Source organism: Zonotrichia albicollis, chromosome 8 (genome assembly GCF_047830755.1).
Source record: "Zonotrichia albicollis isolate bZonAlb1 chromosome 8, bZonAlb1.hap1, whole genome shotgun sequence".
Taxonomy (NCBI): domain Eukaryota; kingdom Metazoa; phylum Chordata; class Aves; order Passeriformes; family Passerellidae; genus Zonotrichia; species Zonotrichia albicollis.
Window position 1 is genome coordinate 1,175,001 of NC_133826.1, and position 21,863 is coordinate 1,196,863.

The 21,863-nt window shown below is 49.5% G+C and overlaps 1 protein-coding gene across 5 annotated transcripts in view; it reads left to right on the forward strand.

Moving 5' to 3' along the window:
* Window positions 1–21,863, forward strand: part of LRRC7 (leucine rich repeat containing 7) — a 103,033-nt gene that overhangs the window by 76,839 nt on the left and 4,331 nt on the right. For 2 of the 5 annotated variants that reach the window (XM_074545559.1, XM_074545557.1), the window contains exons 16-23: window positions 2,192–2,316; window positions 4,316–4,516; window positions 10,940–11,051; window positions 11,255–11,435; window positions 12,295–13,975; window positions 15,605–15,754; window positions 19,049–19,168; window positions 19,729–19,947. In XM_074545559.1, the coding sequence (XP_074401660.1) occupies window positions 2,192–2,316; window positions 4,316–4,516; window positions 10,940–11,051; window positions 11,255–11,435; window positions 12,295–13,975; window positions 15,605–15,754; window positions 19,049–19,168; window positions 19,729–19,947 (2,789 nt within the window). Of the gene's footprint in view, window positions 1–2,191; window positions 2,317–4,315; window positions 4,517–10,939; window positions 11,052–11,254; window positions 11,436–12,294; window positions 13,976–15,604; window positions 15,755–19,048; window positions 19,169–19,728; window positions 19,948–21,863 lie in introns of those variants that run through there. The other 3 variants (XR_012581231.1, XM_074545558.1, XM_074545560.1) reach the window with 3 other exon arrangements.

Sequence of the window (21,863 nt, forward strand, 5' to 3'; positions counted from 1 at the left end):
TGACATTTCTGATTGACACTCTCAGACTGACATTTCTGATTGACACTCTCAGATTGACACTCTCAGATTTACACTTTCACACTGATATTTCTGATTGACAATTTCAGATTTACACTTTCAGTCTGATATTTCTGATTGACACTCTCAGATTTACACTTTCACACTGACATTTCTGATTGGCACTTTCAGACTGACATTTCTGATTGGCACTCTCAGATTTACACTTTCACACTGACATTACTGATTGGCACTCTCAGATTTACACTTTGACACTCACATTTCTGATTGACACTCTGAGATATACACTTTCAGTCTGATATTTCTGATTGATGCTTTCAGATTTACACTTTGACACTCACATTTCTGATTGACACTCTCAGATTTACACTTTCACACTGACATTTCTGATTGGCACTTTCAGACTGACATTTCTGATTGACACTCTCAGATTGACACTTTCACACTGACATTTCTGATTGGCAATTTCAGATATACACTTTCAGTCTGATATTTCTGATTGACACTTTCAGATTTACACTTTCACACTGACATTTCTGATTGACACTCTCAGATTGACACTTTCACACTGACATTTCTGATTGACACTCTCAGACTGACATTTCTGATTGGCACTCTCAGATTTACACTTTCACACTGACATTTCTGATTGACACTTTCAGACTCACATTTCTGATTGACAATTTCAGATTTGCACTTTGAGACTGACATCTTCTGATTTATGTTTTCAGATTGACATTTTACCATTTACATTTTCACATTGACATTTTCTGATCGACACTTTCACATTTACGTTTTCAGATTTACAATTTCAGATTGACATTTTCCAATTTACATTTTCAGACTGACTTTTTGTCATTCAACAATTTCAGACCGACGTTCTCTGATTTACATTTTCACATTGATGTTTTTTGATTCACATTTTCACGCTGACATTCTCTGATTTACAATTTCAGGCTGACTTTCACATTGACATTTTCAGATGTCAAAACTTTCAGATTTACACTTTCAGACTGATATTTTCTGATTTAAAATTTCAGATTCATACTTTCAGATTGACATTCCCCTGATTTACAATTTCACACTGACATTTTGTGATTTACAATTTCGCACTGACATTTTTTTGATTCACATTTCCACACTGACATCTCCTAATTTACAATTTCGCACTGACATTTTCTGATTTAAAATTTCAGACTGACGTTCTCCGATTCACGTTTTCTCACTGGCATTCTGTAATTTACATTTTCACACTGACGTTTTCTGATTTATGATTTCACACTGACATTTTTTTGATTCACATTTCCACACTGACATCTCCTAATTTACAATTTCGCACTGACATTTTCTGATTTAAAATTTCAGACTGACATTCTCCGATTCACGTTTTCTCGCTGGCATTCTGTAATTTACATTTTTCACACTGACGTTTTCTGATTTACGATTTCACACTGACATTTTTTTGATTCACATTTCCACACTGACATCTCCTAATTTACAATTTCGCACTGACATTTTCTGATTTAAAATTTCAGACTGACATTGTCTGATTCATGTTTTCTCGCTGGCATTCTGTAATTTACATTTTCACACTGACGTTTTCTGATTTACGATTTCACACTGACATTTTTTTTTATTCACATTTCCACACTGACATCTCCTAATTTACAATTTCGCACTGACATTTTCTGATTTAAAATTTCAGACTGACATTCTCCGATTCACATTTTCTCATTGACATTCTGTAATTTACATTTTTCACACTGACGTTTTCTGATTTACGTTTCCAGACTGACATTTCCTGACTTTACCCTTTCACCCTGACGTTTCCTGAGCCCCTTTTGTTTTCAGAGAGGTTTTGCAGGAGCCCAGCTCTGGGTGTGCACACCCCAGGAATTGCTGGCTCCACGCACAAACTGGGAATGCCCATCTCCATGGGGTGGGGGCTCAGGGCTCCCAAACTGGGCTAGATTGAGGCTGTGCTCCACTAAATTCCCATTTTCACTCTGCCCCTCTGCTCCAGGGCTGCTTCCCACCTCTCTCTGATCCCATTTTTATTAACAACCCTGCAGTGGCTTCTCAGTTCCCCCTCGAATTCCCAATCAATCACCCAGGTGACCAAGCAGGAAAATCCATTTGGCTCATTCCCAGCTCCCTCTCCGTTTCCCTGCAGATTTCCAGTCAGACAGTGACAGCTTCAACCCCACTCTGTGGGAGGAGCAGAGGCAGCAGAGAATGACTGTGGCCTTTGAGTTCGAGGACAAGAAGGAAGAGGAGGAGAATCCAGGGAAAGTCAAGGTGAGTGCTGCTGGATTTATTCTGGGGTTCACTTATTGGGAATGGGCAGGGTTCAATATGCAGGTCCTGAACTGAGCTGGGTTTGGGTTTGAATATCAGATTCCTGCTCTGTCCGCAAATGGAATTGAGACAGAATTACTGCCCAACTTTATTTACAGATTATATGTTACATATTCTATTCTATTCTATTCTATTCTATTCTATTCTGTTCTGTTCTGTTCTGTTCTATTCTATTTTCTATTCTATTAATTTTTACAGAATTACTGTCAACCACTGCTTTTTCAGGAATATTTGAATCCCACAGGGGATCCCATATTCCTCTCCAAGCAAAAGTCAACAAGGGCTTTGCAGCCTCATGCAAGGTGCAGTGGAAAGGGCATAATCTGTGAAAAATAAAGTTCAAAGCATGAATTTCCTCCCCCAGTTTTGTGAAATTAAAGTCACTGCAGAGCTCTCCATCAATCCCTCAATCAGCTGCATTGTCAGGAGGATAGTTTCAAAGCTGTCAGCCTTTACCTGCCATGGAAATCTCTCTTTCTTGAATAATATCAAGGAATTATCCCACACTTCAACCCTGCAGATTTCTAACTGTGGTAGGACACCCAGGGTAAAATGTAGAGTCAGAGATAAAATCATCTAAGGAGATTTAAATTGGATTTTATTCTCAAATTAACAGTTCTGTTGTCAATAGCATTTTAATACCTCATTGAAAACTTGGTGGAAATTCTTAATTTTTTCTTCCAATATTTTGCCTTGCCCTCAACCATGGCCTGAGCTCTGGGAGACACCAAATGCCTCCTCAGGCCACCCCTGAACACCATTGCATTCAGCCAGAATTGAAGCAGAGCTTTTAGTGCTGCTTTCCAGACCTGATCTGTCCTTTTTCTGTTGGAATTCTTTATCAAAAATGACATCCCACTCACAGATTTTAACATTTTCTCTTCTACCCCCTGACGTTTATTCTCTCCTGGTTCGGATCTGGATGCCAGCACTTGACACAGTTTTATTTACCAAATCAATCACGCTTTTGCCTCTGAAATATTCCTATGGACAGACCATTTCCAGCTAAACCCAAAACTGTGGTTTTCCTGCTCGTTGGGAATTTAAATCCAGCAGTTCTGGCAGGAGCTATTCAAACCAGCTCACCTACACCAGCAGGTAGAAGCTGTTGTGTGCTTGTCCTGGTTTAGGGCAAATTTGGGAGTGAACCCCTGAAGGGGTTCCTCTAGAAAAGCAGATTCAATTGGCCTCTCCTCCAACCAGTTCGGGAGAAAATACCTTTTTAGAGAAAAGTGGAGAAAAACTGTTTATTAAACAATAAAACAGTGGAACCTAAACAATGTTAAACTCCAGATCCTTTATCACCTGCAGGAATTTGAAGTTTCCCAGCCTCGTCACCCTGAGACACTCTGGGAAAGCTGGGAAACTCAGACTGGTGGGGTTTTCCAGGAAATGTGTGTGTCTGACCATCAGCCAGAGCTCAGCCAGGCCTTGGGCACTCCCTGGAGAGCTCTGGGTCTGTGCTGCCGTGCCACAAAGAGCCCCAGACACCCGGCTGTGTGTGAGCATCATCCATCTCCAGGAGGCAATGGCTCCCAGAGGAGCAGCTCTGCTCTCAGCTGCCATCCATAATTCACGTTAATTGAGTACAGGAGCGTGGCTGAATTAATTCTGCATTTGCAGCAGGGCTGTTTGGGAGGGTGGGATGGATGTGTCAGCAAAGGGCAGAGCTACCAACACCCTCCCAGGGGGAGAGATGGGCTTGCAGGGAACCATTCCTACCCCTATTTTATGGCACTGGGATTGCATTCGATGCTGCCAAAGAGGGAATGAGCAAATTTCAGTCCTGACCTCCTCCAACTCCCCAGACAGATCAACCAAACCTCGAGGGAAGCACCCTCAGCCCAGAACCACAACCAGGCTTTCCTTTGCGCTCTGCTTCCATCCTGCATCCCTGCCTCCCTTCCTAACCCTACCTCCTCCCTCCCTGGCTGCTCAGGTGGAGATCAACCTCAAGCGTTACCCCACGCCCTACCCCGAGGACCTGAAGAACATGGTGAAGTCAGTGCAGAACCTGGTGAGCAAACCCAGCCTGGGCGTGCGGCCCGAGAGCGCGGCCCCCGCCGCCAGCGCCGACCCCACGGGCAAGGACAAGTACGAGCACAAGTGGCCCCTGACCCCCAAGGAGATCTCCGTGGAGGTACTGGCAAGCACCTTTGCTCCTCTCCAGAATTCCAGATGCTTTTTTTTTATGGTTTTGGAGCCCCAAAGGATGGTTTGGTCCGCTGGGAACATCAGGTTGTTGTCGGGGATGCTGAGCTTGCGCAGGGCCTGGCAGTTGAACAGTTGCTGTTCCGGGGGTTCCATGGGGGAGAAGAAATAAATCCATTTGGGATCCTTACTGGCACACAATCAGCACCTGGCCACAGCAGAATCCCACCCTCCCAGGGGGGTTTTTGGGAAGGCATTCCCATGGTTGGCGGGGATTGTGGTATTTGCTGGGTCCCCAGGATGAAGGAGGAAATGATGGATCTGACTCCATATTCTTAGCAGGCTAATTTACTATTTTATATAAAAGAATGCTATCCTAAAACTATACTAAAGAATAGAGAAAGGATCCTTACAGAAGGCTTAACAAGATACTAATTAAAAACTCGTGACTCTCTCTTCAGAGTCCGACACAGCCTGACCGTGATTGGGCATTGAGTCAAAACAATTCACACATTGGATAAACAATCTCCAACCACATTCCAAAGCAGCACAACACAGGAGAAGCAAATGAGATAATATTGTTTTCCTTTTTCTCTGAGGCTTCTCAGCTTCCCAGGAGAGAAATCCTGGTTGAAGGGAGTTTTCAGAAAATGTGACGTTCCACCTGTAAAGTTTTATGTTTAGCTGCTGGTTGCACTCAGGTTTAGATTGAGCTGCTGAGCTTTACCCAGTTTTAGCCTGAGTTGCTGTTTTTCCCAATGCTGCTGAATTTTTGGGTTGAGATCTCCCCAGCTGGGAATTTTGCTGTGGATTTCTCCCGGCACCCTGTTGAATTTCAATGATGTGAGGTTGGCACGTACCAGGAGGATGGGCCCAGGTACCATTTCCATCCCATCCCATTTAATCTCTTAGAGACTCCTTGGGTCTGCCTGGCCCTGTGTGGCAGGAGGTTCAGCCCTTGGGATTATTGCCAGGAGCAGGAATCCAATTAACCCTGCCCAGAGTTAATGAAGGCAGCAGGAGAGCTCTTTCCTGTGCAGGGAGCAGCCCTGGATGCTGTGAGCTGCAGAATCCAGCTCTCCCTGGAGTGTTTGCCAAGCACAGGGACAAATTCAACCCCAGGATTAGTCCCTAAAAGTGAATTCCTAAATCCTGCAGCCCTGCTGGAGCTTGGTTCTGTCACCCCACCAAAGGAGGGGAATCCCTTCCCATGGGAGCTGAAAAGCTTTTGGAGAGGCCTGCAGGAATGCCAGCATTCCTGAAAGCCTTTGCAAAGCTTTTATGCTGAAAAGAAATAAATGAGGAAAAATATTTTCCTTCTTTTTTGCTCCTTTGTTATCTGAACGTTGTGATGAACTCCTTGTCCTTGAAACATCCTTGTCTGTAGCCAGTCCTGAGGGCAGGAATTGCTCTCCCTCAGATTTCCATGGCTTTGGCACAAATATTACACATTCAGCTGGAGCTGCTCTCTCAGTGCTGTGTTTTATTTGCAGTCAAGCATTTTCATTCCTTAAAAAAATAACCCCCCAAAGTTTTCTATTCAAGCTGGATTCAGAAGACTTCAACTCCAGGCACGATTTCAATTAGGACTAAAATATTGAAGTTAAATATTTAATTTCAACTAAAATAGCTAAGTTAAATCACTCATGTTTCCATCTAAATCTGAAATCTTCAATTCCACCACGATTCCTTTTTACTCATTAAATTCTCACTGTGTAAATCTGGTCCTTGAACCAGCTGGTGACTCAGACCACGAGTCTTGACATTCTGCTCTTGTTGCTGAATATATAGAATTTATTTTGTATAATCTATCATTTGAACTTGAGTATTCTCAACGGCTTTCTGTGGGTTTTCATTATCCCTACGTGTTTCCACCTGGAATTTGATCCTTGTGGCCTGGCAGAGGTTTTAGCTGTTTGGTGTCCAGAAATCAGTGGTTTGATAATATTCGTTAAAATAATGTTAATTTTTTTCAATGAAAAAAAAGAGAGCTGAGCCCCAGCAGGGTCCTGGGAGCTGGCAGAGCCAGGGAATGCATCCATCCCCAGGGAGGAGGGGATGGCAGTGGCACCACAACCGTGGGGTGGCACCACAACCGTGGGGTGACATCACAACCGTAGGGTGACACCACAACCGTGGGGTGACACCACAACCATGGGGTGACACCACAACCGTGGGGTGACACCACAACCATGGGGTGGCACCACAACCGTGGGGTGGCACCACAACCGTGGGGTGACACAACCGTGGGGTGAAACCACAACCGTGGGGTGACACCACAACCGTGGGGTGAAACCACAACCATGGGGTGACACCACAACCGTGGGGTGACACCACAACCATGGGGTGGCACCACAACCGTGGGGTGGCACCACAACCGTGGGGTGACACAACCGTGGGGTGAAACCACAACCGTGGGGTGGCACCACAACCGTGGGGTGAAACCACAACCGTGGGGTGGCACCACAACCATGGAGTGACACCACAAGCGTGGGGTGACACCACAACCGTAGGGTGGCACCACGACCGTGGGGTGGCACCACAACCGTGGGGTGACACCACAACCGTGGGGTGACACCACAACTGTGGGGTGGCACCACGACCGTGGGGTGACACCACAACCATGGAGTGACACCACAACCATGGGGTGACGCCACAACCGTGGGGATGGCACCACAACCATGGGGTGGCACCACAACCGTGGGGTGACACCACAACCGTGGGGTGGCACCACAACCGTGGGGTGACACCACAACCGTAGGGTGCAGCTGGGGACACATCCCTGGGGCTGTGTGGGTACAGGGGGCTCACAGAACTCTGCAGAAGGAGCTGAGCTGCCACAGCCAGAGCCCGGGGGGATTCCTGAGGTGCCACTAAAAAACGGGAGAGCAGTTCCCTCCCTGCAGAGCTGGGAGATTTCAGCTCCTGAGCTGTGATGGGAGAATTTTCCCAGATTTCAGTTTCCCTGGGATGGAGTCAGGAGTGGTACCAGAACTATTCCAGCAGCTGAAGGGAAGAAAAGGGATGATCTTGTCCTTCCCAGACATTAGGGGGGTTTTCAGCTCCAATCAGGGTGGTGCAGACACATTTCCCTCTCCTTGGCTTCCTGCACAGGATAAAGCACACGGGAAGTGTAGGCAGAGTGTGAATGGATTTGTGAACAATATTGGCCTGATTTCAGTTGTAACCCATTAAATAAAACATAATTAAGCTCCATTTGCTTTGCAGATAATTAGCAGACAAACTCAAGCCTCGAGTTAAAGTGCACTTTGAAATTGCAGGTGTGTTGTGATGTAGCTAAAGGCTGAAGGCAGTTTCTGATCCCAGGTAATTGAATTTCAGGTGCACTGCTCACTTTTCATCCTCAGATAAGCTGGTTTCTGATCTCTTTTGGCTTTTCCTGCAATTAATTTGCACGTGTCTCTTCAGAAACTGTTTCTAAATAATGAAAGGGAGCATCTGGAATGAGGAGCTGCATGTCAAATCCACTGTACATCCTTCACCTCCATTCACAATAAGCAAACAATGTCTTGATTAATCATCAATTAAAACAAACCTCCTCATCATTCTAATTCTTTCTGGAAGATGTGAGTTTTGGCTAAAGAGGAGTCTGGGATTATTCAGGGAGTTGTGCTGCCTTTCCATGAGTATCAAAATCAGCAAGTCAGGTCTTTACAGTTCCTGTTCCTGATGGGTTTGCATTGAGAATATCCCACATTTCCTCTGCCTCATCCCTTCCCAGAGCCCTGGGCTGCTCCAGGCAGATTCCAGGAGTCTGAGCACTCCAAACATTCTGTTCCTCTGGATTATAATTTAATTTAAGGTTTATATATAATATAATGTTTATATATATATATAATTTTTATATATTATAAAGTATATATTATATATATTTATATATATTATATTAATGTTTATATATGATATAAATGTGTGTGTATATATATATATATATAATTTAATGCTCTTACATCCTCAGCCTCAATATTTGGTGATATTTCTCTTGCCAGTTGTTTTAATGGTTTGTACAAGGTATTTTCTCCTCACCACAGTTCTCTGCCCTCTTCCTGCATCCTTCCCCAGTTAATCCTGAGGAATAAATCCTGAGGAATAATCTCCAGGCACCTACTCAACACAACTGCATTTATCTCTTCCCTTTCTCCTTGCAATTTTCTTCCTATTAGTGACCTTTTTGTTCTTCAGCTTGTAAGAAAAAGGTCCTCCTAAAGAGAGTGGAATTAAATGGAATATGATTTGGGGTTATTACAGCGTATTTCACACATTCATGGCAGATTCACAAATGCCAGAGTGGTTCTTTCAAAAGTGCATTGGTTTTTGTTGGATAGCTGGGCTGGGGGATGAAAAGAAAAGGAAAATACTGTAAAATAAAGGGAACTTCATGCAGCTGAAGTTCACCATCTTGTCAAAAATGGAACTGCTGGGTCGTCCTCTCTTCCAGCAAGGTGTGAGGGGGGCAGTTTGAGCTTAAAACTCCTGTAAGTTTCATGGCACAATATTGGGATTCCAGGTCCAAGCTAAAGAAACCAAAGAGCCCCCCAAGAGCCCCCAGGCTGACCCTGAGCTCAGCCCGAAATCACCTCTGGAGGCCCCGGGCAGGGAGGAGAGAGCCCAAGGCTCAGAGGTACAGACACAGGTGGGGAGATTCACCCTCTGCACTGCCCTGCACCTGCACTGCCCAAAGCTCACAGGTACAGGCACAGGTGGAGAGATTCACCTTCTGACCGCTGTGCACCTGCACTGCCCAAAGCTCACAGGTACAGGCACAGGTGGAGAGATTCACCTTCTGACTGCTCTGCACCTGCACTGCTCCAAAGTGCACAGGTACAGGCACACCTGGGCACACCTGGGCACACCTGGGCTGCTCAGGTGGAGAGATTCACCTTCTGACTGCTCTGCACCTGCACTGCCCAAAGCTCACAGGTACAGACACAGGTGGAGAGATTCACCCTCTGCACTGCTCTGCACCCACACAGAGCCCAAAGCTCAGAGGTGCAGGCACACCTGGGCACACCTGGGCTGCTCAGGTGGAGAGATTCACCCTCTGACTGCTCTGCACCTGCACTGCCCCAAAGCTCACAGGTACAGGCACAGGTGGAGAGATTCACCCTCTGCCCTGCTCTGCACCCACACTGCCCCCAGCTCTGGGCGCCCACCAGCTGCTCCCACTGCACTGGGAAAGGGCACTGGGCACCTGTGGAGCACCACGGGAATCCTCTGCATGGGGAAGGGAGGGCTGGGTCACTCCATGTGGGAATCACCATGGAACTGCCTTAAATATCAGCCCTGAGGGCATTGATTAAACTGAGGATGGCTCTATCTGAGAAGGTCCTGCCTCCAGTAGAACATCAGATACAGAGGGTTTGAAATGGCTCTGGTGCAAACAGAATTAAATTCTCCAATTCTCCAATCACATGGCAAATGCTTCTACAAATCTCTCTCACTACAAAAGGTATTTAATGGCAGAAAACCCCTGAAAGTTTCCTCCTTGTAAGTGAAAACAAGAAAATGTTTTAAACCTTGTAGCATTAAACATTTTAGCAATGCAAATTTGGTTTGGCTACTCCAGCTGAAATTGTTTCTCTAATTATTACATCTCTCCCTCTGGCCCTCCCTCTCCAAACTCACTGGAGAACCTTCACAAGCTGTTCAGAGACCCTCCTGTGTCACCCAGCCCTGTCTCCCCAGGACACACACCCTCCTCATCTCTGAGCTTTCTGCAGGGATGAGAAAAGCCCCAAAATTCCCATTGGTGCCTTCATTCCCTCCCAGCCACCCTAAGGGCCTAACTGCCCTAATTTAAAATTTCTCTTTCCAAGAAAGTCCCACTTTCCTCCCCCAGTTTTACTGGGGTTATTTTCAGCACACATTCTGTTACAGGGCCTGTGTGAAGGTCAGGTGTGCTGAACCCTCGGGCAGAAGTTTATTAAATCCAAATAATTTTAATTTAGCCACAAACTCCTCAGAGACAAAGCCATTTTAATTAAGTACAGCTCCAGGGACAGCTGAATCTCTGGAAGGACTCACCAGAAATAACTGAGCGAGGAATCCTCCCTCTGAAATACCAATTGTTTACACTCAATTAGTGTTTGTTTCTTTCTGCTGGCAGCGTTTTTGGTGACCTTGACTTCCTCAAAAATGTTTACAGGGCCTTGATGTAACTTGCAAGTTCCATCTGGTTTGTCCACATTTCCATAACGAGCACATCACCCTAATTTTGAGGAGGATTAATTAGAACTCTCTGCTGACGAATTAGAACTTGGTGCACTGCACTGCCCGTGTGGTGGGTTTGGGGTGTTTGATGGTCTCGAGGAGCAGGCTGTGAGCTGTTTGTGTGCTGCAGGATGAGGTGCTGCCGTTCCCTGTGCTCACTGTGCCTCGTTGTGTCCCTCAGGATGCCTTTGGACACCCTGCCAGTGAGATGAGGATAGGGGAGCTCCGTCCTTCCATGCCCGAGACGCCGCTCTACCCGCCCAAACTCGTCCTGCTGGGTAAAGACAAGAAAGGTACTGATGGATTTGCAGCCTTTGAGATGAAACCTTGTGATGGGGATGTGCCGCCTCTGCTTGTAAACCATAGCCCGTGGGCATTTGTGCACGTATCACTACAGCCCAATGCAATGCAATAACAGATTTAAGTTAAAATGTGATTTTCTGGTGTTCCGTTCCCGAGTGCCGCCCCTGAAAGCGTTTGCTGTGTTTTGTTTCAGAGTCGACAGATGAGTCTGAAGCAGATAAGATCCATTGTCTGAATAACAGCGTTTCCTCAGGCACTTACTCAGACTATTCCCCTTCCCAGGCTTCCTCAGGGTCCTCCAACGCGCACGTAAAAATGGGCTCCCTGCAGACCACGGCTAAAGAAGCAGTGAATAACTCTTTGTGGGGGAACAGGTGTGACATCTTTCCTGACACAGCTTCTGCTTCCCCTTTGTCCTCTCTGGGCCCTCAGAGCGACCCCGTTAGGGCGTTTGGGTTTAAAAATCCACGTTTTTGTCCCTTGGTGGCTGTGCAGAGATGGCCACTCTCCATATTCCACAATCCCACAGCTGGTGGGTTCAGCTCGGTGCCATCTCCAGCATTAAAGCTCCTGGAGGTGGAGCTGCAGCTGTTGGTGTCCCGTTATTGCTGTCCCAGCTCCCTCTGCCCTGGCCCTCCAAAAAGGTTCTTGGAAAGCCATAACCTACCCTGGAAACATTCCAGGACCAGCCTGTGCCTGCCCTAAACCCCCTGACATTGTTCCCTCCACAGCTCTGCCCCTTAAAGAGCTGCATGGGAACAGGCAAAAAAACCGCCTGTGGTGTGTCTGGTTAAAAAGTGGGGAAACCTTCTGCTACACTCATCCATTATTTTTACAGCAGGAAAGCCTGTTCAGCAGGATTTCTGGGAACACAGCATGGAGCCAGCCAGGCCTCTGAGTGACTTCTTAGCTTCTCTCTGTGTGTCCTGACAGAGCCTGTGCTCCGGGGCAGAAACCTGCTGCCACCGTTCCCGTGCCAGTGGCACAGCATCCACGGAGCTCCCAACAGCTTGAGAGTAGCTCAGGCGGTGCTAAAAACACCGAGGGGGCAGGTTTGATTCCCGGACTCCGTGATCCTTGTTGGGGCCCTTCCAGCTGGGAATATTCCGTGCTAAGCATCCCCGGAGTGCCCCGGCGCGATCCCAAAGCCGAGCTGCTTTCCAAGGACGACGAGCGCCGGCGTGCCGTGGGACAGAGGACATTTGATCTTGTTCCCCTCTCTTGTGTTTGCAGGCTGGCCCAGTCGTTCCCGCAGCCCCTGGAGACCAAGCCATTGCTGAGCCAGCGGGAAGCGGCTCCGGCCGGGACCGTCCCGGCGCGCCCGGAGCGGCGCCCGCTGAGCGACGCCTTCGCCGACAGCTGGAACGACGGCTCCCACTACGACAACACGGGATTCGTGGCCGAGGAGAGCGCGGCAGAGAACGCCGGCACCAACCCCCTGCTCAGCACCAAATCCAGGAGCTCCTCCGCCCACGGGCGCCGGCCGCTGATCCGGCAGGACAGGATCGTGGGCATCCCCCTGGAGCTGGAGCAGCCCGCGCTCAGAAACACACACGACTCTGAAGTGCCTCCTCCCAACCCTTGGCAAAATTGGACCAGAACCCCCAGTCCTTTTGAAGACAGGACAGCTTTTCCTTCCAAACTGGAAAGCACCCCCAACACCAGCCCTTTGCCCGAGCGGAAAGATCACGTCAAGGAGTCTCCCGAAATGACGAGCACTTTCACTCCAGGAATCCCGTGGGAATACCACGACCCCAACGCTAACAGGAGCCTCACAAACGTCTATTCCCACGTGCACTGTCGCCCGGACCCTTCCAAAAACGTCATCTCCATCAGCAAGAGCACGGAGCGGCTCTCCCCGATGATGAGGGATTTAAAAACGAACAAGTTTAAGAAGTCGCAGAGCATCGACGAGATCGACATCGGTGCGTACAAGGTGTACAACATCCCCCTGGAAAACTATGCATCCGGCAACGACACCGTGGGCCCCCACGAGAGGGTGGACAAGCTGCTGGGCCCGGAGCACGGCGTGCTGAGCATGTCCCGCAGCCAGTCCGTGCCCATGCTGGACGACGAGCTGCTCACCTACGGCAGCGTCAAGGTGCAGCCGCAGCACAAGGCGTCGGTCACCAAGAAGGTTTATCAGTTCGACCAAAGCTTCAACCCCCAGGGTGCCGTGGAGCTCCCGGCCGACAAGCGGCTCCTGCCGCCCTTCCAGCTCAACGCCGAGTACCTGCCGCAGCCGGCCAAGAGCCTGCCCCAGGAGCTGGTGAGCCCGCGGGGCTACCGCGGCTACGCGCCCGTGGAGCCCATGTTCTCCTTCTCGCAGCCCTCGGTGGGCGAGGAGCCGGCGGCCGCCCCGTTCCCCGGCCCGGCCGCGCGCCCCGGCTTCCTGCGCAGGGCGGATTCTCTGGTCAGCTCGGCGGAGATGTCGGTGTTCCGCAGGGTGGGCGAGCCGCAGGAGCTGCCCCCCGGCGCGGACAGGTACGGCCGGGCCCCGTTCCGCGGCGCCCCCGAGCGCCAGGGCAGCATGGCCGTGCCCGAGGCCCAGTTCCTCAAGCGCAACGGGCGCTACGAAGACGAGCACCCTTCCTACCAGGAAGTGAAAGCCCAGACTGGGAGCTTCCCAGTTAAAAACCTCACGCAAAGGAGGCCCCTGTCGGCACGAAGCTACAGCACAGAGAGCTACGGCACGGCCCAAACGCGGCCGGTCTCAGCGAGGCCCACCATGGCAGCTCTGCTGGAAAAGATTCCGTCAGACTATAACTTGGGTAACTATGGCGACAAGCCTTCCGATAGCAGTGATATAAAGCCGAGGCCTCCCCCTGGGAAGGGAAATGAGAGCTGTGCTAAAATGCCCGCTGACTGGAGACAACAGCTACTTAGACATATAGAAGCTAGAAGGTTAGACAGGGTATGTTTGGCATTTCTCTGCAATTAATGCCTTTAGTTGTGTGTTTCGCTCTGTCAAACGATTTGCACGTGCAGTGGTGACCACCAGAATCCCCAGGGATGAAATTCCTGCCGTGGTGTCAGGGGGGACCGGCCCGCCGAGGGCCCTGGGGGTGCTCGGCCGGAGTGAGGGACCCCAGAAAATGCAGAGGCTCCTCACTGACGGTGCCCCTCGGGACGGGCACCGGGGCGGAGGCGCCGGGTGCTGGGTGAGCCCAAAAGCCTCGCACCGGTGCCGTTCCTCGGGGCAGTCATTGGGGCGGTGATTGTGAACCCTGGTGAATCCAGGGGCTCTGTCACTGGGCTGGTGACTCCTGCAGCTCTGCCCAAAATCAGGAGGAACCCTGAGGTTCTCCCCTGCCCGTGGAAGCGCTGCTGGAGGCACCAGGTCAGTGAGGACCGAGAGCTTGAGAGGTGCTGGGCATGTCTTGGCAGTAAAAGGGAATAAAGGAAAAAGAGAATAAGTAATAAAATGTATTTTAGCTCTGGTGTCACTGTTAGTGCAGGGGGCTTAAAAGTGTCTTTAACTGAGAAACATCCCTGGGTATCCACTGCCACGGTTCTGATGGGAATGTGATCATCACTCCTTTTAGCTGTAGGAAGTTATGCTGATTTGCCTTCTATCCAAAGGGTACTTTAGTGCATGATTCAGTCATTACCTATTTAATGACCTAATCCATGAATCCTATTTACTCCGTGATCTGAAGTGGTTGTGACAAATTCCTGTGGTGAAATGCATAAGGGGTCATTGCCAAATGTGTCCATATATGCTTTATGCTAGAGTTTGGTGTTAATATTCTCCTTACCTTCCAGTCGCTGGGATGTGATGATATTAAATTATCCTTAAGGATCAAATGGGGAAACTTCAAAAAGGGGCTCCAAGGCCAAAGCATTTTCCTCCCTCAGCTCTTTTCCTTGTGCTGTGTAAACCCACTGGGTTTACACCACCCAGGGAAACCAGTGCACCCCGAGCAGGGCCCTTCCTGCTGCAAGCAAACCCTTGCCAGGCGTTGCTGGCTTAAGGAACACCTTTACACTTGGTTTACAACATGTAGAAGGGTGCTTTAACCCTGGAAAGCTGGCTCTGGTGGCTGTCTCTAAGCCATGTGAGGTGATTCCTGCTGGGTGCAGAGCTCCAAGGAGCTGGGCTGGGCTGATGGGAAGCCTGGGGAGCAGCCCCTGTCCCTGGGGTGGGCACAGCACCCGTGTCCCTGCCCTGCCCAGCCCACCCCATGTGGGCAGCCAGGTTTTTGGGGAGCAGGACTCGCTGCTCCCCGCCAGGCACAGCCCTGGCTGCACAGCCCACCCCAGATTTGGCCCTTTTTTTGCAAAAGCGAGATTTGTACGAGGTGAAGTGCAGATGCCACCACCCCCTTGTGCTGTCAGCGTGGAAGTCCTCTCTGGTGCCCATTTTCTGTACGAGGAGCAATGTACTCGCTGTGTGTGACCAGTGCATGCCTGGAGGAGCTACCGAGACTCGGGACTGTTTGTTGGCTTAAACTAAAACTCTGTGAACTTAACCATGTATGTGTGAGACTTAATTCTGAGCATGTGTGTTCATATGTGTCCCGTGGTTGTTTCCTCTACTCAGAGCGCTGCTTACAAACACCACACAGTTAGCCTTGGCATGCTGCACTCTGGAGGGGTTTCAGCCATGCATGCCGGCCGAAGCATGACTTTAAACTTGCAGCCTAAATCTAAATTTGAAAACCAAATGCTTCAAGAGCTACCTCTACCGAAAGTAAGTATGGGCTAGCCAGCATTGCCGGCATTCCCGGTTAATTAATGATCCTTGCTTCCTCCTGGTTTAGCTTCTGCCTCTTCCTCCTGCTTTGAGGATGCCCGCTCCACAAAGCAAGGCTGGCAGGGACACAGCTCTGCCCCTTGCTGGCCTTGCTTTTTGGATTCTGGGCTCCCTGGCTGTCATTCCTGCTCTCCTGCTCTCCTCACACACGCCAGCGCTGCCCTTTGCTCAGTGGGGAGCGTGGTTTGCTCTGGGGCTGTTTGATCCTAGAAAAACGGGTGTGGAAATGTTAAACAGGCTCCAGGAGACAGGGATTTTGATATCTGAGCATTAATTGGTTGTGCTGTAATTCCTGATGGGTTTTGAACACGTTACCACAACCCAAACCCATTTCAAACTTCGAGTAACACCTAAAAAAGAGAATATTTCCCTCATTTGTTTACTGTTTATCTTGTATTTATTATGTATATATTGTTGACTAGTACAGACATACAAAACCGTGTATTCCCAAGGAATATCTGAAGGGAGAGGCCCACAGGACAAGGCAGAGAGGGCCATTCCTGCAGGATTCTCAGTGCCAGGGAGGGATGCTGAGAGCTTTCCCTGCATCCTGAGGGATGGGCATGGCTCAGCCTCTCCCTGCCCTGGCACAGAAACCAAGGGGACAAATCAGCAGCAGCAGGCTGGGCCCTGTGGAACAGCCTGGCCAGCAACTCCCAAAGGAGCCTCCCAAGGGTTCAGAGCTCGGATCCAGGGCTTTGAGGAGAGCAGGATGATGCAGCAGCAGCAGGAGCTGGCCCAGAGCTCAGCCCTGCTCCCCTTGCCCACCTGCAGCTGGAATTGCCAGCAATCCGGGCAGGGGGAGCTGTGCCAGGCCTTCCCCAGTGTCCCCAGCCCTCCATCTCCTGTCACCTCCATCCATGTCCCCCGTGCTGCTCTGGGTCTGTGCTGCTCTGTGGTGGGGCGGGGGGCTGCCAGGGGTCCCCCTGGATGTGTGTGCTGGGCAGGGACACCCCAGTGTTGTCTTTGCTTCCCAGACCTGTCTGTCTGCTCAGGTACTTGTCGCCTGTCCCTGGAAAAATCCATTGGGAAAAACCCATCAACCCCCAAGAGAGAGGTGCTGGTTCCTCCACACGTTGGGAGCGAGGTGGTTTGGGCACTGCCAGGGTTTCAGGCTGTAGGTGAATGTGGATATTAATGATGGATGTCTGAGGAAACCCAGGAATCTGCTCTGTGATCTGTTCTGGGGTGTGGTCTGATGTGGGTTATTCTGCTTTTCTCTCTCACCAGCATTCCATTGCTCCATGTCCATAGAAACTGTGATGCTGAACTGCACTGAGGGGTTGTTCTCTCACTGTACTGTTTGGGGAAATGATTGTTGGCAAAGGTCACTGCAGGGGGAAATGACTGTTGGAAAAATGCCGTGTATATTTAGTGTTGTTTGATTTTATTGCTTCACACCTTCCACAGAATTTGCATTTCCTAAAGAATCCAGGCCACAGCAGTTTAATCCTTGCCTCTTCTGCTCCCTCCTTCCCGTGGCCTGGATTCAAGAGAGTAATGAGTGAGCTCTGGCTGTCAGGAAACCAACCTTAGCACTGAATTGCCTTGAAAATGTTCATGACATCGATCTGCCCCTGCAGAAAATGTGGGAAGTGCTGCATTTCCTCTTTTCCCCACATTTCCTGGAAGTGGAGCCGGGCTGCAGCCTGTCCCAGCTCAGAAAACGGCCACAATTTTGGGGACAAATTCCTTTTGCTGCAGCAAATGAAATCCCAGGGTTTCCCTGTTTCTGGAGGAAGCTGAGAGCACTCTCTGCATTTTCCCTTTTCCCTCTGGAGTGCAAACTCCCCTCTGCAGGTCAGGCCCAGCTCTCTCCAGAGGGATCCTTTCCATGTCTGGCTGCCAGGGAAAAGTTTTAAAAGCTCATGGTTTGGTGCAGCCCATTCCCAGAATGGGAATTCCCACCTTCCTTGGGAATCTCAGAGGGAGGACACCCAGAGGGGCCCATGAATGGATCCCTTGGGGTATGAGCAGATCTCAGGGCAGCTCTGGACAGAACTGCCCATTTTTCCATTTTTCTATTTTTAATGGGGATAAAGAAAGCTCTGCAAGGAGATCCTGGGCTATAAACTGGGGAAATGGTTTTTTTCTAGTGGTTTTTCATAGAAGGAAAATCACAAATTCCATTCTTTTTCTAGAAGGTTTCTTGAATGATGGAAGAATTATAATGGAAGTTTCTTTTCATTTTAAATAATCACTTCACGTCAGAGATGTGATTTAAATCATAATTTCCTTCTATTTACTTTTCAACTTCTGTCTAAAAACAGTTTTTAATGGAAAAATTCCCACCTTTCACATTTCAAAGCAAATTTGATTAATCCTTCATCCATCTAGAGAAGTGTATCCTGATTTTTATTTTTTTTTACTCAAAGCTGGAGAAGAAATGCCTGGAATGGCAGAGGGGAAGAACAGATATTTTTTGCTCCTTTGCAGATTCCCATTAATCAATAAGCACTGAAGTGTGCCAGGTGCTGTCAGTGGCAGGACAGTGCTGGAATTTTGGGAAGTCTGACACCCAAAAGGTGTTAGGAAAACTCCCAGTGATGGTGGAGAAATAGAGGGACAGATAATGGAAACTCAGGATGGGGCAGGAAAAGTCCAAACCCCCTCCAAAGCCTAAAAACAGGAATGAAACAACCAGGGGGAAAGTGACAAGGAAGAAACATGGAACAGGAGAGAAAAGGGAATTATTGGGGAAACTTTCCCTGTGTGTTGTGACCATTCATGATGAGGCAAACATTGAATTCCAGGTCAATATTGTACAAAAAACGCCCCTGGCACAAGGCAGGAGGTTCTGGGAGCTGCACACGGAGCCAGCCCAGCCTTGGCACTGCCAGCAGGGGATGTTTGCTGCAGAAAACACAAACAGCTCCTTTGCCTTGGTGGCAAATCCTTCCTGACAAAGTTCCCGCTGCTGGAATGAGCAGGGAGCAAGTCCTAACTCCAGAGTTAACGCCAGGCTCTTTAAACATTGGAATTTCACCAAAATCCGTTTCTCTGAGAGTAACGAGTCCCGTCCAATGAGTTTTCTCTTCTCTCTCACCATTCATTATTCTCATTCTTTCTGTCCTGAGCCTCTCAAGCCCTGCTGCTTGCCCCCGAGAGCCCCCGGCGCCGCCGTGTTGGCGATGCTGGGCAGGCCGGGCGCCGTGTGCGTGGCTGGGCTGTTGTGGCTGAGTGTGTGGGCTTGGTGCTGGTGACTAAAGGCTGCCCTGCCTTTGTGAACAGACCCCGTCGCAGCAGAGCGGCCTCCTGGACAACGGGCAGGACGAGGTGGCCGTGGGCAGCCCCTGGAACCCCTACCCGCTGGGCCGGCGGGACGTGCCCCCCGACACCGTCACCAAGAAGGTAAGGGGGGACAGCAGGCATGGGGACAGCAGGGGGAAATGCCGGGTCAGAGCGGGGAGCGGGGCTCGGGAGCCGGGGCAGAGCAGGGAGCGGGGCTGCGGAGCCGGGGCAGGGCAGGGCAGGGAGCGGGGCTCCGGAGCCGGGGCAGGGCAGGGCAGGGTGCGGGGCTCCGGAGCCGGGTCAGAGCGGGGAGCGGGGCTCCGGAGCCGGGGCAGGGCGGGGAGCGGGGCTGCGGAGCCGGGGCAGGGCAGGGAGTGGGGCTCGGGAGCCGGGGCAGAGCAGGGAGCGGGGCTCCGGAGCCGGGGCAGAGCGGGGAGCGGGGCTCCGGAGGCCGGGGCAGGGCAGGGCAGAGTGCGGGGCTCCGGAGGCCGGGGCAGGGCAGGGAGCGGGGCTGCGGAGCCGGGGCAGGGCAGGGAGTGGGGCTCCGGAGCTGGGTCAGAGCGGGGTGCGGGGCTCGGGAGCCGGGGCAGGGCAGGGTGCGGGGCTCGGGAGCCGGGGCAGGGCAGGGCAGGGAGCGGGGCTCCACGGGCAGGCTGTTCTGACGCGCTGCTCGCCCACAGGCAGGTAGCCACATCCAGACGCTGATGGGCTCGCAGAGCCTGCAGCACCGGAGCCGGGAGCAGCAGTACGAGGGCGGCATGAACAAGGTGACCATCCAGCAGTACCAGCCCCCGCTGCCCATCCAGATCCCGTCCTCGCAGGGCTCCCGGGCCCCGCAGCCCCAGCGGTGCCTCATCCAGACCAAGGGCCAGCGCAGCACCGACGCCTACCAGGAGCAGGTGAGCCTCGGGGCCACGGGGCACGGCCCGGGCTGTGGTGTGGTGGGGTACCAGGACGAGGTGAGAGAGGAGAAATTGGCTCCAGGTTCTCAGAGGGCTTATATTATATTATATTATATTATATTATATTATATTATATTATATTATATTATATTATATTATATTATATTATATTATGTTTATTATATTATATTATATTATATTATATTAATTATATTATATTATATTATATTATATTATATTATATTATATTATATTATATTATTTTGTTATATATATATTCATATTTCTTATATATTTTATATTATAATATATAATTATGTATTATAATACAAAATGTATAATGAATATGAATATATAATAAATATATAATTTATTATATGTAAAAATATATGTAACTTTATATATTGTATATTTATAATATTTATATTATATTATACTATATTATACATTATATATCATATTATATGATATTTGTTATATTACATTATATTTATTAATAATATAATATAATATAATATAATATAATATAATATAATATAATATAATATAATATAATATAATATATATATAATATTATATATATAATAATAATATAATATAATAGTAAACATATTTCTTAATATGCAATATATAATATATAGTAAATACAATGTATTAATAATTAATATATTAATTGATAATATTCTACTTGATGTTATAATATTATTAATATTATTATATTAATATTTATAAATATTATATATTTATTATAAGAAATTATATACTAAAGCTGTACTAAAGAAAGAGAAAGGATACAGACAGAAGATAGAAAAGAATGAAGAATAAAATCCCGTGACTCACCAGGGTCCCAACACAGCTGTGCTGGGATTGGTCATTAAATTAAAACAATTCACATGCTGGATAAACAATTCTCCAAATCGCATTCCAGAGCAGCAAGACAGGGAGAAGCTGAAGCTTCCCAGGAGAAGAAATCCTGGTGAAGGGATTTTTTATAAAATGTCACGGTGACACTGGGGGGCACGGGGCGGCTCCCGAGCACCAACAATCCCAAAGGGGCTCCTCCAAAGTGCCCACGGGAGAGAAAACCCTGGGCAGGACTGGGGGATCTGAGCCGGGCAGGCCAGGGGAGCTGGGACTGGGAGAGCCCTGGTTGGACTGGGAGAGCTCTGGTTGGGCTGAGGGAGCTCTGGTTGGACTGGGAGAGACCTGGTTGGACTGGGAGAGCTCTGGCTGGGCTGGAGGAGCTCTGGTGTGACTGAGGGAGCTCTGGCTGGGCTGGGAGAGCTCTGGTTGTGTTGGGAGAGCTCTGGTTGGACTGGGAGAGCCCTGGTTGTGCTGGGAGAGCTCTGGTTGGACTGGGAGAGCCCTGGTTGGACTGGGAGAGCTCTGGTTGTGCTGGGAGACCTCTGGTTGTGCTGGGAGAGCCCTGGTTGTGCTGGGAGAGCTCTGGTTGGACTGGGAGAGCTCTGGTGTGACTGGGAGAGCGCTGGTTGGACTGGGAGAGCCCTGGTTGTGCTGGGAGAGCTCTGGTGTGACTGAGGGAGCTCTGGTTGGACTGGGAGAGCCCTGGTTGGACTGGGAGAGCTCTGGTTGGGCTGGGAGAGCTCTGGCTGGGCTGGGAGAGCTCTGGTTGGACTGGGAGAGCTCTGGTTGGACTGGGAGAGCCCTGGTTGGGCTGGAGGAGCTCTGGTTGTGCTGGGAGAGCCCTGGTTGTGCTGGGAGAGCTCTGGTTGGGCTGGAGGAGCTCTGGTTGGACTGAGGGAGCCCTGGCTGGGTTGGGAGAGCCCTGGTGTGACTGAGGGAGCTCTGGTTGGACTGGGAGAGCTCTGGTTATGCTGGGAGAGCCCTGGCTGAACTTGGGGAGCTCTGGCTGGACTGGGAAAGCTCTGGTTGGACTGGGAGAGCCCTGGTTT